Raw genomic sequence first — 17500 nt, 5'->3', positions numbered from 1 at the left:
TGGGAAAGCACAACGGAGTTGGAGATGCTCTCTTCAGTGCAGCAGGAAACCTATAACTTGAGTGGACGCCATTTAAAGGTGGCCGTCAAGGAAATCCTCTTGGCGATCCAACTGAGCAAAGCAGTTCATCCTGACGGGAGCGTTGAGATTGTCTCAGGCCTTGACGTAGAGATTATAACCATCCTTAGTTCAGCTCTGAACTTTTCGTAAGTAATTTCCAACAATCTACAGTTGGTTCAGCCTGGTCTGATGGGTTACGTGGCAAAGAGTATAAAAAAAAAAAAAAAAAAAAAAAAAAAAATATATATATATATATATATATATATATATATATATATATATATATATATATATATATATTATATATATTAGTAGTCATGAATATATGTCTAAAGGCTCCTGAGGCCTGCATTTTACCAGATTTAAATCATAAGTCCTGTAGGATACGTATCTAGGCTCTCTTTTATATGCATACTGCGTTACACAAAGCACTCTCCGATTACTGGTTAGTCTGAATGATGCTGATGAACTCTGGCTTTACGTATATGAATTATGCTTCTAACTGTTAATGGTAAATCGCATTTTACGTAAATGATACTATTAAAAAGGGTTCATTAGCTAGCAATCTGAATCACTTAATTGTATTGTGTGTGGAGGCTTGTTGACGTGCTCCCTCTCAACTTTATCCTTATATGTGTGTAGCCTGCTGCTTTGAATTGACGAGAACAGACTTGCATTTTCAGATTTATTCTACAAACCCGACGACAGACATGACTACAGTTTAAACTGCCTGGTATTTGTCAGTGGAAATCTGTAAAACTTGAATTTTTCTCCTCCTATTCCTGCTCAGACTACTGCAATCGACACCGCATACTTTGTCACTGACCAGGAAATAACTTGTAATATATTGCACACAATTAGCGACGGCCATTGCAGTTTATCTAGATCTTGTATGAAGTGTGAACCCAAGACGTGGAATAACGTATGTTTAGTACACTGAGTCAGTAGGTTGGCTGAGGCATTGCGGGTAAGACAAAACAAAATGCCTTATCATTTCATTTCTTCTTTGGTATATTTTTGATGTACTGTAATTCGTTTGTTCCACCTGCAATACCAAAGTTATTAAGAACCTATTTGACTGCGAATCGGCCGTTTTGGCGTTTCCAGGGATCCTGACTTCAGCAGCCCAAGAGTAATTCAGGTTTCCAATTGCTGGCCAATTTGACACCAAAAACAGTAAACGTCATATCCAGTATATCGTTCTCCCTTCTCAAATTTCCTTTTTTTTTAATAAAGAGTATACATTATCAAACCGTAATGATAATTATTTTCACATATTCATAATTTCTTCAATTTGCATATAATTTCGATGTCAATACTGGCCTTCATGAATACAGCACGAATATGAGCGATGATCTCCAACTTTGCATGGCACACCTTGTTTCTCTCATTGTACTGTTTAAATTTCTCGAACAGATACAAAGCATTTCTTCCACGAGACAATGTATGGGGAGATCTTTTGCCGGATGGGAACATAACGGGAATCATTGGAATGGTGGCTAGGCGAGAAGCTGCTTTTGGATTATCGGCGTTGTCTATTTCAGGTAAATTTTCTTAATACCTGTTGCTGCAGGAAAGTAATTAATATGGTGTAATTCCTAGTTGCTAATTGACGCTTACGATCTGTTAGTACAAAGAGGCAGGAAACATTCTTTGCATCGAATCTCAACGAAAATAAAATTTTCTGTACGAAGGAACTCGGATAAAGAATTAGAAGTATAATGTCAACAGTTACATAAAATCCCCTATCAAATTTCTCTCAGCCTTAACAGACATGGAAATCACCACTGGTATTCGTTATCATAAAGAACAATTTAGTATCAGGATATGGTTGCTACCTACATACCCATTCCATAATCAGAAGACCAGAGTCGTTGCAATTATGTTAAAACTGCATTGTTTCAGGACACGAACAGACTCTAGCCTAGATGAAAGCTTTCAACGCTAATGTTTTTTTGGGCAGGACTACCTATTGATTGTTTGCTTTATTATTACAGACACCAGAGAGAGTGTTATAGACTTCACTCATCCTTACACAAGTGGCAGATACTTGTTAATGTCAAGATCTCCAAAGGAAAAGAACAGGGCGCTTGCCATTCTCAGCCCGTTTACACCCCAAGTATGAAGACAGCTGGTCATATGGCGTTTGCATAACTCACTTCTCTCTCCCGTTTTATAACAATCCAACTTTAATAAGCTTTAATCACACATGTTCACATACACTCAGCATCCATTGCCACGCTCATTCATTCACAACGTAATGAATAACGGAAGCCCTTCGCTCGGAATTGCTGCAAATTCATTGCAACTTACCAAACAGCCACGTTAGCCAAATTATTATCACCTCAGCCCACAGTCTGTCATTCTTCTCCACCTTCCATGACCAGAAATTCTAACATATCAAAGTCTCTTGAGTCTGATAGTTGACTAAGCTGGCCATTTCAGCACTTTCTCAGTACCTCACACCATTCTCCCCCACAAAATATCTGGATTATGCAACCTTTCCATGAGCCATTCTTACTCAGTTTTCGTCACTGACCATCCCACTGCAACAAAGTCTTGACCATTTTGACATGAGAATTAGCTACAATTTAGTCTTTTTTCACATCTTTGCGGCACTACATTTCTCACTAATTCACCCCCCACCCCTCTAGTTCATTTGGATATCTTAGTTTTTTTTCATTTGCGATGAACAACAACCCTTCACGTCTACATTATGGACTTCTATCAGCGGTCCATTCACAAATCCTATCTTTTCTTTAATAACCTTGAAGGCACAAATAATATCGTACCTCAGCAAATATCAACAACCTCTTATTAAAATTCCTGTTAATTTCGGTTTGAAGTATATGTTCTAGTATTACGGAGTTTCTGTTATGTCTTTGGATATATACTGTAAGCACGCTCATAATTTATTATCCTACTTATCTTTGTTGCTGTTATCTCAGCTACTACTGCTATTAACGACCGACTAATATACCAAGTAAATAAATATATAGATTTTGTAACATCTACTAGCATTATTTATTATTTTGCAGACAATTCCACCTAATAACATTCTTCTTTCTGAAACAGATTTGGGCTTTTATTACTTCGACTGTTTTGCTAATGGGACCTGTCGTATACTCGGTCTCGTATCTCTTAAATAAGCTCGTGGCAGCCGACGTGAAGATTGATTTCCAGTGGTTTCAGTTTAACATATTTCGAAGTATTGTCAATCAGGGCTCCTGTATAAATGAAGATTCGGTGCAAGTCAGACTTGTCCTTTTATTCTGGTTTTTCTTCTGCTTCATAAATGCAGGTAACTTCGGAATGTAAACCACAGTCTTTAACCGCAAATGTTGCATTTCACATAACAAGTTATCTATATTTCATTCTTGCTTGAACTGCGAACGCATCACATCTGATAATCTATTTTTCAAACAACCCTGAAAATTATGATTCCATCAGATCTGGCATCCACTGAATTCAAAATCGAATATTTTTTTATTAGAATTATCTCCACTTTGCTAACAAATGACGATTCACAAGATGCCACCTCTGCGTAGTATCGAGGAAGGAACATCAAACTCTATGGGAGAGAAATGCATTCTTAAGGTTTAAGTAATTCTTGAGAGTGTCTGCAATACACTAGCATCACAATATAATGCACAGGAAACTGATTTTACAACTTAGAGGACAGTAACCACGAAATCTGTATGATGAGTTTGTAAATCATTTTCACTTAAATATCTGGTATGACTTTCACTGTTAATTGATAGCTCTAACTGAAAAATTTGTCATTTTCAAGAACTTTACATTATTTGCCACCTTCAGGGTGAAGGTCGTACTGCTGTTTAAAATGATAAAGGATCTAACGTGCAACCGGACCTGATCAACATGCCTTCCTTGTCCGTACAATAACTTGAAAGCAGAATTTACCAAGAACCAAATTTTTAGCCAGGTTTACCAGTAACGCTGAATTAACTTCAAACTGAAAATACTATTGGAAGACGAGCCTTGAAAGCTGTGTCAACCACAATCCTAAAACTTTGTGTGAGAACAACTCTCGAAAGCTAGCCAGACTAAAATTTTGTGAGAGAAGCAAATAAAAGGATTATCCGCCTAAAAATGTTACTCCTCTTTGTAGCCCTATACTCAGGTATGCTGACAGCTGGCTTGGCCGTCCCTGCTTACGAAACTCCCATAGATTCCCTAGAGGACCTCCCTAGAGCCGTCAAGGAAGGATTTACCGTTGGTACTTTGGGTGGCAGTAACTATGAAAGTTTTTTCAAGGTATGTATATCCTACAAGCAAAGCTGATTCATAACAGATCCATGAAATAATTATCCCGAGACGTAGTTAAAGAAAAAAATAAGATGTTTACACATTTGGCATAAAACAATAATGTACTACATCTACCATTGCTCCATCAAGCATCATTGCTCATGTTGTGCCCACAAGTTTGCTGTCTAACACATCTTTCTTTCGTATCCCCTCCACCGTGCCCAGGTGAAGTGTGATGCCCACAGAGGGTAGATGGCATCATTTGTACGCGCACTATAAACAGCGAGGCTCGACGTACCTTTAGTACCAAGAGCAATAGTATTATTTATGACCATTAGCCGTATTCTCTAATGGTACTTATTTTTCTTTTCATAAAATTATTATTCTTTCACACATAAAGATAAATCAACCATTTTTACTCGATGATAAAATTTATATAGTGCACATTACATGGAAAATGTATACTTTCACAAAAAAAAAAAAAATCGTGTCTTTGCAGACCGCTACTGGAGGGCTTTTCAAACAGACCTGGGAGCTATTCAATCACAAAGACAGATCAAAGAGTTTTGTTGATAGCATTTCTGCTGGAGTACAACGGGTGAGTATTTTTTTTATAAGCTTTTCCTTTAATAATATACAGCTTTCCTGATTTTGAATTTTTATTCTAAGCTTAGCTAAAATGATAACGATCTCTCTAAGAATATGATCTCTAAGAATATCAGTATAGTACTTGAGTAAGCTGCTGGCGTTTTTGTGTTTTGAATGCTTAGTGCTCTGATGGTAGGATTCTTCTTCAACTGTAGCGAGGCTCTAAAAGTGTGGGGTGGCCTTCACTCCTGCTGGGACACTTTACCTGGGGTGAAGTTCTAAAACTGTGGGACAGTCTTCCCTCCTGGCAGTGTTCCCAATGCTGGGTCTTTTCAAAGTTTTCAGTTGGAGTGAGGCTCCAAAACTGTGAAACGGTCTAACCTCCTGCTGGGGTACTTTACCTGGATTGAGGTTCTAAAACTGTGGACAGTCTTCCTTATTGTCAATGTTCCCAAAGCTGGTGCTTTCCAGCCAAGGTGAACCTGTACAACTGTGGGATGCTTTTCCCTTTATGCATTTTTTCCGATTCTGGAACTTCCCAGCTGAAGAGCCAGAAGAGGTTGTTCTCAGTAATGGAACAAGTCAGCTGAGGTGAGGAAGTAAAACTGTTGGACAGTCTTCCCTTCCTGCAGCATTTTCGATGCAGAGGCTCTCCAACTGGAATGAGGCTATAAAACAGTGAAAATCTTCGATCATGGCATAAGTTCCAATGATAGCTAGGCTCATCAGCTTAGGTGATGCTCGAAAACCAGGACAGTCTTCTTCCTTGGCAGTGATCCTTATGCTTTGGTTCTTCACCTGCACCAAGGTTCCAGAAATGTGGGACGGTCTTCCCTTTTGTCAGTCGCGCTGATACTGTGGCTCTTCACCTAGGATGATGCTAAAAAAAAAAAAAATGGGAAGGTCTACCCTCCATTTGGACAATTCATTGCAGGAGGGCCAAAAAAGACCAGAATAGTATAGCCTTGAGTGTTTTTATGGGGATGAAATGGACATTTCCTTAAAACTAAGAAAAATGCAGCCTATTTGCAACCAATTGACCACAATGCATGAAAAATGGCCACATTTGAACAACTGATTGCAATCCACGCATATTAGTCTTAGGTATTTTTAGGGTGAAAAGGACTTTTCCTAAAACTGAGAAAAATGCAGCATATTGGCAACTAATTGATCATAATGCATGGAAAATGGCCACATTTGGAAAATTGTTTCACAATCCAGCAGGCGGGCTAAAAAAGGTCCGAATAGTAAGGCTTTGGTTGTGTTTTGGTGGTGAAAAGGATTTCTCCTTAAAAACGGAGAAAATTGCAGCCTATCAGCAACCAATTGATCACTATGCATGGGAAACGGCCACATTTGGACAACCGTTTGCAATCCGGCCATATTGCAGGGGGGCAAAAAGGCCTGGATAGTAAGGCTATAGGCTTGGATGTCTGTTAGGGGTGAAACAGACTTTTCTTTAAAACTAAGAAAAACACTGCCAATTGGCAACGGCAACCAATTGCTCACAATGCGTGTAAACTAGCCACATTTGGACAACTGTTTGCAATCCAGCTATACTGCATGGGGACCAAAAAAGGCCTACATAGTAAGGATATAGTCTTGGGTGTTTTTTGGGGGTGAAATGGACTTTTCCTTAAAACTGAGAAAAATATAGCCTATTGGGACCAACTGATCCCAATGCATAGCAAATGGCCACGTTTGGACAAGTGATTGCAATCTGGCCGAAGGCTTAAATAGTAAAGGTGTTTTTTTGGGGTGAAACGGACTTTTCCTTAAAACTGAGAAAAATGTTGCCTATTGGCAACCAAGTGATCACAACGCAAACAAAATGGCCTGGTTGGACAACTAACAACCTGAGCATACTGCAGGGGTCAAAAAAAAGACCCGAATACTAAGGCTACAGCCTTGGGAGTTTTTTAGGGGCGAAACGGACTTTGCCTTAAAACAGAAAATATAGGCTATTGGCAACCAGTTGATCACAACGGGAAATTTCCACATTTGGACAACTGACTGCAATCTGGCTTGCCCAAAAGAACCGAATAGGAGGATATAGTCTTGGGTTAATTTTTGGGGGTGAAATGGACTTTTCCTTAAAACTGGGAAAAATATAGCCTATTGACAACCAATTGATCACAATGCATAGAAAATGGCCACAACTGGACAAACGATTGCAATCCAGTTATATTGCATGGGGGCAAAAAAGACCTAAATAGTAAGGATATAGTCTTGGGTGTTTTTGGTGGTGAAATGGACTTTTCCTTAAAACTGAGAAAAACACTGCTGGATCACAGTGCATGAAAAATGGCCACAATTGGACAACTGATTGCAATCTGGCCATATTGCAGGGGCCAAAAAGGCCTGAATAGTCTTGGTTGTTTTTTTGGGGTGAAACGGACTTTTCCTTAAAATTGAGAAAAATGTAGCCTATAGGCAACCAATTAATCACATTACATAGAAAATGGCCACAATTGCACAACTGACTGCAATCCAGCCATAATGCCGGGGGGCAAAAAAGCCCAAAATAGTAAGGCTATAGCCTTGGATGTTTTCCTCAAAACTGAGTAAAACATAGCCTATTTGCAATCAACTGACCACAGTACAGTACATGGAAAATGGACACAATTGGACAATGATTACAATCAGGGCATACTGTAAGGGGCCAAATAGCCTTGGTGTTTTTTGGGTTTGAAACAGACTTTTCCTTAAAACTGAGAAAACCACTGCCAATTGGCAACCAATTGATAACACATCGAAAATATCCACATTTGGACAACCTTCAGCCATCTGGTCATATGGCATAGGGGCCAAAAAGGGACAATAGTAAGACTGTAGCCTTGGTTGTTTTTGCCTTAAAACTGAGAAAAATGTAGCCTATTGGGAACCAATTGATCACAATGCATAGAAAATGGCCATAATTGGACAACTGATTGTAATCCAGCCTATTGTAGGGGGCCAAAAAAGACCTGAATAGTGAGGCTATAATAGCCCAGGGTGTTTTTTGGGGGTGAAACTGACTTTTTCTTAAAAATGACAAAAATGTACCCTATTGGGAACCAATTGATCACAATGCATAGAAAATGGCCACAACTGGACAACTGATCGCAGTCTGGCCATATTGCAGGGGGCCAAAAAAGGCTCGAATAGCAAGGCTATACCCTTGGGTGTTTTTTGGGGTGAAACAGACTTTTCCTTAAAACTGACAAAAATGCAGCCTGTTGAAAACCAATTAATCACAATGCATGGAAAATCCTCTTTGCCTGGGATGAGGCTAAAAAAAATGGGACAGTCTACCCTCCTGGCAGCGGTGCTGTGGCTCTTCACCTGGGATGAGGCTAAAAAAAATGTTAGTCTTCCCTCATGGCAGTGGCCCTGATGCTGTGGCTCTTCGCCTGGCATGAGGCTTGAAAAAAATGGGACAGTCTACCCTTCTGGCAACGGCCCTGATGCTGTGGCTCTACACCTGGGAAGAGGCTCGAAAAAAGTGGGACAGTCTTTCCTCCCGGCAGTGGTCCTGATGGTGTGGCTCTTCACCTGGGATGAGGCTTGAAAAAAACAGGACAGTCCACCCTTCTGGCAGTGGTCCTGATGCTGTGGCTCTACGCCTGGGAAGAGGCTCGAAAAAAGTGGGACAGTCTTTCCTCCCGGCAGTGGCCCTCATGCTGTGACTCTACACCTGGGAAGAGGGCTGAAAAAGTGGGACAGTCTTTCCTCCCGCAGTGGCCATCATGCTGTGGTTCTACACCTGGGAAGAGGCTTGAAAAAGTGGGACAGTCTTTCCTTCTGGCAGTGGCCCTCATGCTGTGGCTCTACACCTGGGAAGAGGCTCTCGAAAAAGTGGGACAGTCTTTCCTTCTGGCAGTGGCCCCTCATGCTGTGGCTCTACACCTGGGAAGAGGCTCGAAAAAGTGGACAGTCTTTCCCCGGACAGTGGCCCTCATGCTGTGGCTCTACACCTGGGAAGAGGCTCGAAAAAAAGTGGGACAGTCTTTCCTCCCGGCAGTGGCCCTCATCTGCTGTGGCTCTACACCTGGGGAAGAGGCTCGAAAAAAAGTGGGACAGTCTTTCCTCCGGGCAGTGGCCCACATGCTGTGGCTCTACACCTGGGAAGAGGCTCGAAAAAAAGGGGACAGTCTTTCCTTTTGGCAGTGGCCCTCATGCTGTGGCTCTACACCTGGGAAGAGGCTCCGAAAAAGTGGGACAGTCTTTCCTCCAGGCAGTGGCCCTCATGCTGTGGCTCTACACCTGGGAAGAGGCTCAAAAAGTGGGACAGTCTTTCCTCCCGGCAGTAGCCCTCATGCTGTGGCTCTACCTGGGAAGAGGCTCGAAAAAGTGGGACAGTCTTTCCTTCTGGCAGTGACCCTCATGCTGTGGCTCTACACCTGGGAAGAGGCTCGAAAAAAGTGGGACAGTCTTTCCTCCTGGCAGTGGCCCTCATGCTGTGGCTCTACACCTGGGAAGAGGCTCGAAAAAAGTGGGACAGTCTTTCCTCTGGCAGTGACCCTCATGCTGTGGCTCTACACCTGGGAAGAGGCTCGAAAAAAGTGGGACAGTCTTTCCTTCTGGCAGTGGCCCTCATGCTGTGGCTCTACACCTGGGAAGAGGCTCGAAAAAGTGAGGCTGTCTTTCCTCCGGGCAGTGACCTCATGCTGTGGCTCTACACCTGGGAAGAGGCTCGAAAAGTGGGACAGTCTTTCCTCCCGGCAGTGGCCATCATGCTGTGGCTCTACACCTGGGAAGGCTCGAAAAAAGTGGGACAGTCTTTCCTTCTGGCAGTGGCCCTCATGCTGTGGCTCTACACCTGGGAAGAGGCTCGAAAAAGTGGGACAGTCTTTCCTTCTGGCAGTGCCCCTCATGCTGTGGCTCTACACCTGGGAAGAGCTCGAAAAAGTGGGACAGTCTTTCCTCCGGACAGTGGCCCTCTTGCTGTGGCTCTACACCTGGGAAGAGGCTCGAAAAAAGTGGACAGTCTTTCCTCTCGGCAGTGCCCTCATGCTGTGGCTCTACACCTGGGAGAGCTCAAAAAAGTGGGACAGTCTTTCTCCCGCAGTAGCCCTCATGCTGTGGCTCTACACCTGGGAAGAGGCTCCGAAAAAGTGGGACAGTCTTTCCTTCTGGCAGTGACCCTCATGCTGTGGCTCTACACCTGGGAAGAGGCTCGAAAAAAGTGGGACAGTCTTTCCTCCTGGCAGTGGCCCTCATGCTGTGGCTCTACACCTGGGAAGAGGCTCGAAAAAAGTGGGACAGTCTTTCCTCCTGGCAGTGACCCTCATGCTGTGGCTCTACACCTGGGAAGAGGCTCGAAAAAAGTGGGACAGTCTTTCCTTCTGGCAGTGGCCCTCATGCTGTGGCTCACACCTGGGAAGGGCTCGAAAAAGGAGGCAGTCTTTCCTCCGGGCAGTGACCCTCATGCTGTGGCTCTACACCTGGGAAGAGGCTCGAAAAAAGTGGGACAGTCTTTCCTCCCGGCAGTGGCCATCATGCTGTGGCTCTACACCTGGGAAGAGGCTCGAAAAAAGTGGGACAGTCTTTCCTTCTGGCAGTGGCCCTCATGCTGTGGCTCTACACCTGGGAAGAGGCTCGAAAAAAGTGGGACAGTCTTTCCTTCTGGCAGTGGCCCTCATGCTGTGGCTCTACACCTGGGAAGAGGCTCGAAAAAAGTGGGACAGTCTTTCCTTTTGGCAGTGGCCCTCATGCTGTGGCTCTACACCTGGGAAGAGGCTCGAAAAAAGTGGGACAGTCTTTCCTCCAGGCAGTGGCCCTCATGCTGTGGCTCTACACCTGGGAAGAGGCTCAAAAAAAGTGGGACAGTCTTTCCTCCCGGCAGTAGCCCTCATGCTGTGGCTCTACACCTGGGAAGAGGCTCGAAAAAAGTGGGACAGTCTTTCCTTCTGGCAGTGACCCTCATGCTGTGGCTCTACACCTGGGAAGAGGCTCGAAAAAGTGGGACAGTCTTTCCTCCCGGCAGTGGCCTCATGCTGTGCTGTGGCTCTACACCTGGGAAGAGGCTCGAAAAAAGTGGGACAGTCTTTCCTCCTGAGTGACCTCATGCTGTGGCTCTACACCTGGGAAGAGGCTCGAAAAAGTGGGCAGTCTTTCCTTCTGGCAGTGGCCCACATGCTGTGGCTCTACACCTGGGAAGAGGCTCGAAAAAAGTGGGGACAGTCTTTCCTCCCGGCAGTGGCAGTGACCCTCATGCTGTGGCTCTACACCTGGGAAGAGGCTCGAAAAAGTGGGACAGTCTTTCCTCTGGCCCCTCATGGCAGTGGCCCAGCTCCCTCATGCTGTGGCTCTACACCTGGGAAGAGGCTCGAAAAAAGTGGGACAGTCTTTCCTTCTGGCAGTGGCCCTCATGCTGTGGCTCTACACCTGGGAAGAGGCTCGAAAAAAGTGGGACAGTCTTTCCTCCTGGCAGGGAAGAGGCTGGCCTCAGTGCTGTGGCTCTACACCTGGGAAGAGGCTCGAAAAAGTGGGACAGTATTTCCTTCTGGCAGTGGCCCTCATGCTGTGGCTCTACACCTGGGAAGAGGCTCTGAAAAAGTGGGACAGTCTTTCCTCCCGGCAGTGGCCCTCATGCTGTGGCTCTACACCTGGGAAGAGGCTCGAAAAAGTGGGACAGTCTTTCCTCCCGGCAGTGGCCCTCATGCTGTGGCTCTACACCTGGGAAGAGGCCGAAAAAGGGGACAGTCTTTCCTCCCGGCAGTGGCCCTCATGCTGTGGCTCTACACCTGGGAAGAGGCTCGAAAAAAGTGGGACAGTCTTTCCTTCTGGCAGTGGCCCTCATGCTGTGGCTCTACACCTGGGAAGAGGCTCGAAAAAAGTGGGACAGTCTTTCCTCCTGGCAGTGGCCCTCATGCTGTGGCTCTACACCTGGGAAGAGGCTCGAAAAAAGTGGGACAGTCTTTCCTTCTGGCAGTGGCCCTCATGCTGTGGCTCTACACCTGGGAAGAGGCTCGAAAAAGTGGACAGTCTTTCCTCCCGGCAATGGCCCTCATGCTGTGGCTCCTACACCTGGGAAGAGGCTCGAAAAAAGTGGGACAGTCTTTCCTCCCGGCAGTGGCCCTCATGCTGTGGCTCTGCACTGAGGCAAGGCTCGAAAAAAAGTGGGACAGTCTATCCTCCTGGCAGTGGCCATCATGCTGTGGCTCTACACCTGGGAAGAGGCTCGAAAAAAGTGGGACAGTCTTTCCTCCCGGCAGTGGCCCTCATGCTGTGGCTCTACACCTGGGAAGAGGCTCGAAAAAAGTGGGACAGTCTTTCCTCCCGGCAGTGGCCCTCATGCTGTGGCTCTACGCCTGAGGCAAGGCTCGAAAAAAAGTGGGACAGTCTTTCCTCCCGGCAGTGGCCATCATGCTGTGGCTCAACGCCTGGGGCGAGGCTCGAAAAAAGTGGGACAGTCTTTCCTCCTGGCAGTGGCCCTCATGCTGTGACTCTACATCTGGGGCGAGGCTCAAAAAAAGTGGGACAGTCTTTCCTCCTGGCAGCGACCCTCATGCTGTGGCTCTACACCTGGCGCAAGGCTCGAAAAAAGTGGGACAGTCTTTCCTCCTGGTAGTGGTCCTGATGCTGTGGCTCTTCACCTAGGGCGAGGCTCAAAGAAAGGTTGACAGTCTTCCCCCCTGGCAGTGGCTCTTCACCTGGACGAGGCTCGAAGAAAGTGGGACGGTCTTCCCTCTTAGCAGTGGCTCTTCACCTTGGACGAAGCTCAGAAAAACAGTGGGATGGTCTTCCTTCCTGGCAGTGTCTTTTTACTTGGGACAGTTCCTAGTGCTGAGTCTCTTCAGTCTGAGTAGACCCTAAAGTGCCTTTAAAGCACTGCACTCCTTTACCAACTTATTCGTGGTTGATTTTACCATTCTCTATTTCCTTATTGACTCTTCTCATCTCTCTCCATTCTTATTTTCTAACATGGGCATTGTATTTAGTGTGCTTTGTATGACTAATATAAGGGGGGAGAGAGAGGGAAAGATAGACTACGTACAGGTGCTCAAAACAAGACAATGAAACAAATGTACAAGTCAATCTCCTCATTATAATACCTTGCTTAATTTGTGTTTCAGATATTTCTTATGTACCAATTTTAAAATACTAGTATTGTGAAGTAATGGGGTACAGATCTTTATTTGGACAATTTGATTTTATTCCAGGTTTTAAGGGAGAAATTTGTGTTCATTACAAGTGATAACTTCGGTCGTGCATTCGTGCAGACGTTTGGAGAAGGGATGTTTCACCTCAGCAGAGAAAGGCTTTTTCCATCGTATATCGGGGTTGCTTGCCAGAAGGGTTCTCCAATCACAAATCGATTCTCTCATATGTAAGTTTTCAGTCCCAATTTTGTGAAGAAGGGTGGGTGATTATAAATCATTTATGAATGAAAGTAAAGAAAACGTTGACACTCGGTTGTTCTGACTTATCGTCTTCCAGTATCTTAGCCTTACTTCTTGGTTTTGGCTGGCTCTAATCTGTTTGGAATACGGGTCATTTTACCACCCCAACTGTACTGTACCATGGTTTTTTTTTTTTTTTGGGTGGTAGAAACTTAATAAAATAATTAATCTCTAGAATGCTCATATATATCTACACTTCTCTAAATCGTTTCCTGACTTCCTTTTCAACCCAAGGGAAGCTGAAAAGGATTCTTTTATAGCTCATTTCTTAGAAAGATAGATGGAATATACAATTTTGACCGAAGGCCAAGCATTGGGACCTATGAGGTCATTCAGCGCTGAAAGGAAAATTGAGAATAAGAGGTTTAAAAGGTGTAACAGGAGGAAAACTTAGCAGCTGCACTATGAAACATTGTTAGAAGAGAGTGGAAAGTAAGATGGAAAACAGCATATGAATGGAGGTACAGTAAAAGGAATGAAAGGGGTTGCAGCTAGGGCCCGAAGGGACGCTGCAAATAGCTGATTTCATATTTAGTTTATAAATTAGGAATTTCTATTAATATTTTGTTGATGTTTATAAACAGCTTTGCTCAGAGGTACTGATAGTCGAAACAAAGGGAAAATGCAACAAACAAGCAGTCAAGACTTGAAACCTTTGTTTGTCTCCAAATGGCAATTGAAGAACATTTACCTTTACTGCACTGAAATAACGTCCACTACTTCGATCACACAGAATCCAATTTCTTTTTCTCTCTCATTTAGTCTCTTGGCCCTTCGCAACGTCAGACACACAAGTGGTATCTCCCATGATAGAGAGACAGAGATGCTTGTTCATCATCTTAGCACGATTTTTAAAGAATAATCTCTCTCTAGATACCGCTAAACCCTTTGACACTGCATATGGCTTTGTTAAAAGAACTGTCAGGTCAAAGGGCCATTACAGTTATGGGAAGATCATTTCATGTATTCTTATTATGGAGGCCGATGGGGGGACTTAACCTCGAAGTAGACCTTCCTAACTGAAGATGGGAGATTGCAAGGGATAGGGAGATGGAAGGCATAAGTAAGAATAGAAATTCAAAGATGGGAAGTAGGGGGAGAGAAGCAATCACCAACTATAGCAATCAATTGAGCCATTTCCCATAACATGGATTGGAAGTGTCACATTTATAGTCAATGTCTATTGGTTATTTGCAGTAATAGATATATAAGAGGAAAAACAACACACAATACTTTCTCTCTGGCTCATTCCTGACTATTGAGTTACCTGACCATTATTAAATTTTTAAAATGCAAAAGAAAAGAAATAGATATCTATAAATCAATGACATCAACAAAAATTTTACTTCCCTTACTCAAATAAAAAAATTAATTCTTATTTGTACCTCTTTATAGAATGATGTAAAACGAACAATGTGTGTTTTTCAGGTTGCTCAGAATGAAAGAGAGTGGCATAATACAAAAAATTAGTGATGACACTTTCAGAAAACTACCTGCAGTTCCATCAGCTAGAAAGACTGAGGTCAAGAACACCTCCATCACCTTAACACATCTCCAGGTGAGACGCGGTTTCCTTCAATATTGGAACACATAAGGTTATGGAAAGTTGGATGGACGTGGAAATTTGAGATCAAAGATCTTTGATTAAAATCTTAGCGTATTCTATATTTCTTGAAAATGTATTGTGTAGCCAAGGTAAAACTGTATTTTGTTATTGGCACTCAAAAAGAACATTAAGTTCATTCTAATTTGAAGTAAAATAGTGATTACACCTGTTAATTCTCTATTCAAAATGTATTGTCGTCATTCATTAGCTTACGCACTTTCAGTTTAACAGTTAGTAATAAAAATTATCCTTAAACAGTTCATTGCAAAATATACCAAATTAAAATGGTATTTGTTTTTCCTAACATGGGAACCTATGCCTTCATATATGGAGTAATCTGCGCTTACCTAGCTTTCGGCTGTTCTTAAATCGTCTCTTAAAAACAAAATCCTAACACAACCTGGGTCACATAGTGTGACCCGACCCGACCTACATCGGCCATTGTGTGAGGCAGCTGCCCTGTCTGCAACTCCACTCAACCTCATAGGAGTGAGAGGTTGAAACTACGTGGGGTGGTATAAGGAGGGTAACTTTACCTATATGAAAGCATAAGTTCATGTTAGGAAAAATAAAAATTTCTTTTTAATTTGGTATTTCTTCCAACACATAAAAATCTATGCTTTTGTATACACGTATTGTTTACTATTGTATGATAGTTGAAATGCAAGCAAAACAGCTGTTGTTATCTGATTCGGTTGTTCTTCGCAAAACTGCTGTTTCTCATTCGGCTGTTTATGACTGTACGCATTTTAATGCAACGAGTATAATGTTGCTAACAATACTTTTATCATTCTCTTTTACTTTTGTAACTTATTTAAATAGAAGATGGGCTAAAGAAGTGGGGGAAAAGAAGTTAGTCTATTGCAATTATTTTGGTCTCTCTCGCTGCCTGATTGTAAGGTGCTGCCTGCTCCCATCGCGCATGAAATTTAAAAATATTTTCAAAATATTGTCATATCTGTATTAATTGCTAAACCCATCACAAAACAGAATTATCGCAGGGCGAATTGTCGTAACTCAAGCACTACCTACGCTTGGCCCAACTCCAACCGGGCCCTGTTGTAGCTGGGTCGAAATGTGACAACAAACAGCAATAAAAAAGTTTGAGTGGCCACTCTTAATTTACACAATGATAAATGTTAACTCAACTGCCTCAATCCTGTTGAGATGTTCTGCAATATAATAAAGCACTACCTTACCTCATTAAAACACTCAACACCTGACATGGTCATCATTATTTCAATTCCAAAAAGTAACAAATATAATCATTAGTGATGAGTTTACATTGCCCATTAACACATTCTTCACCGTAGCCCTGCACTCGGAGTACCGATTCATCAGGAACTCGCAAAGTACTCGCTACTCTCCTTCAAGGCTTCCTTACAACTCACACTCGTATATAGTTCACCTCACTCGCAGTTTTTTGCCCTACATTGTCCCTTCCCGCATCCACTGAGCCATTCTTTCTCGCTGTGCAAGGGCTGCTCTTCTGTGCGGAATGGCTCATTCAGTACTTTCCACTTCATATCCCCGCGCTTGCTCTTCGGCAAGCTCGCTACTGTCATCACTTACGACATCGAACACATTCCCATCGAGTCCTTCTGTCTCTCAACTATCACGCACACTTAAATTGATCGGGTCGTCCGTAATTCCTTCCTCTGCTGCTCTCCCGGCGTCTGGGTCGTCATCTTCTTCGGACATTTCTAAGGGAACAATGTGATTAATTTTGCACAGGTGCACTTCTTCGTAAAGGGCCTTGGCTGATCGCGCCACACCCTGGAGGTCAGTATACACTGTAAGGACCCTCCCAAGTGGCCAAGCTCGGCGTTTTCTGGATTCGATCTTGATCAGGACGATATCGCCTGCCTTAAGAGGCGTAACTGTTGCTTCCCTTGAATCATGGCGCTCCTGTAGCGCCCGTAAGTAGTCACCTCTCCAATAATCCTTGAATTTGTTGAGGGCGGCTGTCAGACAAAAATAACGATGACGAAGTTGCTTCATTGTTAGGGTGTCCCACATCCCCTCATGGGCCGTAAACGGGTGGCAGAAGTTGAATCAAATCCCCTCGTATAAGGTGAGAAGGCGTAATGACTCCGTCGTCTCTCTCATCACCCGAGTACATCAGGGGGCCGTTGTTTATAACAGCTCGGCTCGCCATATAGGTATACGGGTTGCTCTAGGAGCAAGAGCCCGTGCTGGCACAAGGCCAGCTAAATCTACAACAACATATAGGTGATCAGCAGTAAGTAAACCACTCAGGTGTCGGTCTTCATAGGTCCAGTGTGGTCCAATCCCACACATTCTAAGGGTCTGTTCAGGTGGTTCTCGCTGCAGTTGGTTCGTTTTTTATAGTTCTCGTACTGATGGAAGGTTTTTCATTTACTTTTACTTTGATCACTACGATCGGAACTGGCTACAGCAGTTGATCGAGTTCGATTCACACATTTTCCTTGGGAGGATTCAGGGGTGACTGTGACAGTCTATCGGGGTTGGACTACTGGTCGGGCGTTTGTTTGGTGGGACAGACTCGGGTGTGTATGGTTAGAACGATTTCCCGAGAACATGTTGTGAGACAATCTATTGCTGCCACTCC

The 17500-nt window shown here is 43.6% G+C and overlaps 1 protein-coding gene across 1 annotated transcript; it reads left to right on the top strand.

Moving 5' to 3' along the window:
* Positions 1-3138: 3138 nt before the first annotated feature.
* Positions 3139-15822, top strand: LOC136839728 (ionotropic receptor 40a-like). Its single transcript, XM_067106070.1, has 5 exons — positions 3139-3361; positions 4190-4335; positions 4826-4924; positions 13062-13228; positions 14730-15822. The coding sequence occupies exons 1-5, from the start codon at positions 3169-3171 to the stop codon at positions 14893-14895; spliced, it is 771 nt and encodes a 256-aa protein (XP_066962171.1). The 5' UTR covers positions 3139-3168; the 3' UTR covers positions 14896-15822.
* Positions 15823-17500: the final 1678 nt, after the last annotated feature.

The sequence above is a fragment of the Macrobrachium rosenbergii genome, chromosome 6, assembly GCF_040412425.1.
Source record: "Macrobrachium rosenbergii isolate ZJJX-2024 chromosome 6, ASM4041242v1, whole genome shotgun sequence".
NCBI classification, from domain to species: domain Eukaryota; kingdom Metazoa; phylum Arthropoda; class Malacostraca; order Decapoda; family Palaemonidae; genus Macrobrachium; species Macrobrachium rosenbergii.
Note: the sequence above shows the minus strand (reverse complement) of the source record. Positions and strands in the feature narration are given on the sequence as shown.

What these genes read in the sequence shown, in the direction of transcription:
- LOC136839728 (XM_067106070.1), top strand. Translation starts at nt 3,169, where the DNA reads ATGGGACCTGTCGTATACTCGGTCTCGTATCTCTTAAATAAGCTCGTG. An exon ending in ACTATGAAAGTTTTTTCAAG is followed by an intron (nt 4,336 to 4,825) that starts GTATGTATATCC and finishes GTGTCTTTGCAG; the next exon opens with ACCGCTACTGGAGGGCTTTT. An exon ending in TTTCTGCTGGAGTACAACGG is followed by an intron (nt 4,925 to 13,061) that starts GTGAGTATTTTT and finishes ATTTTATTCCAG; the next exon opens with GTTTTAAGGGAGAAATTTGT.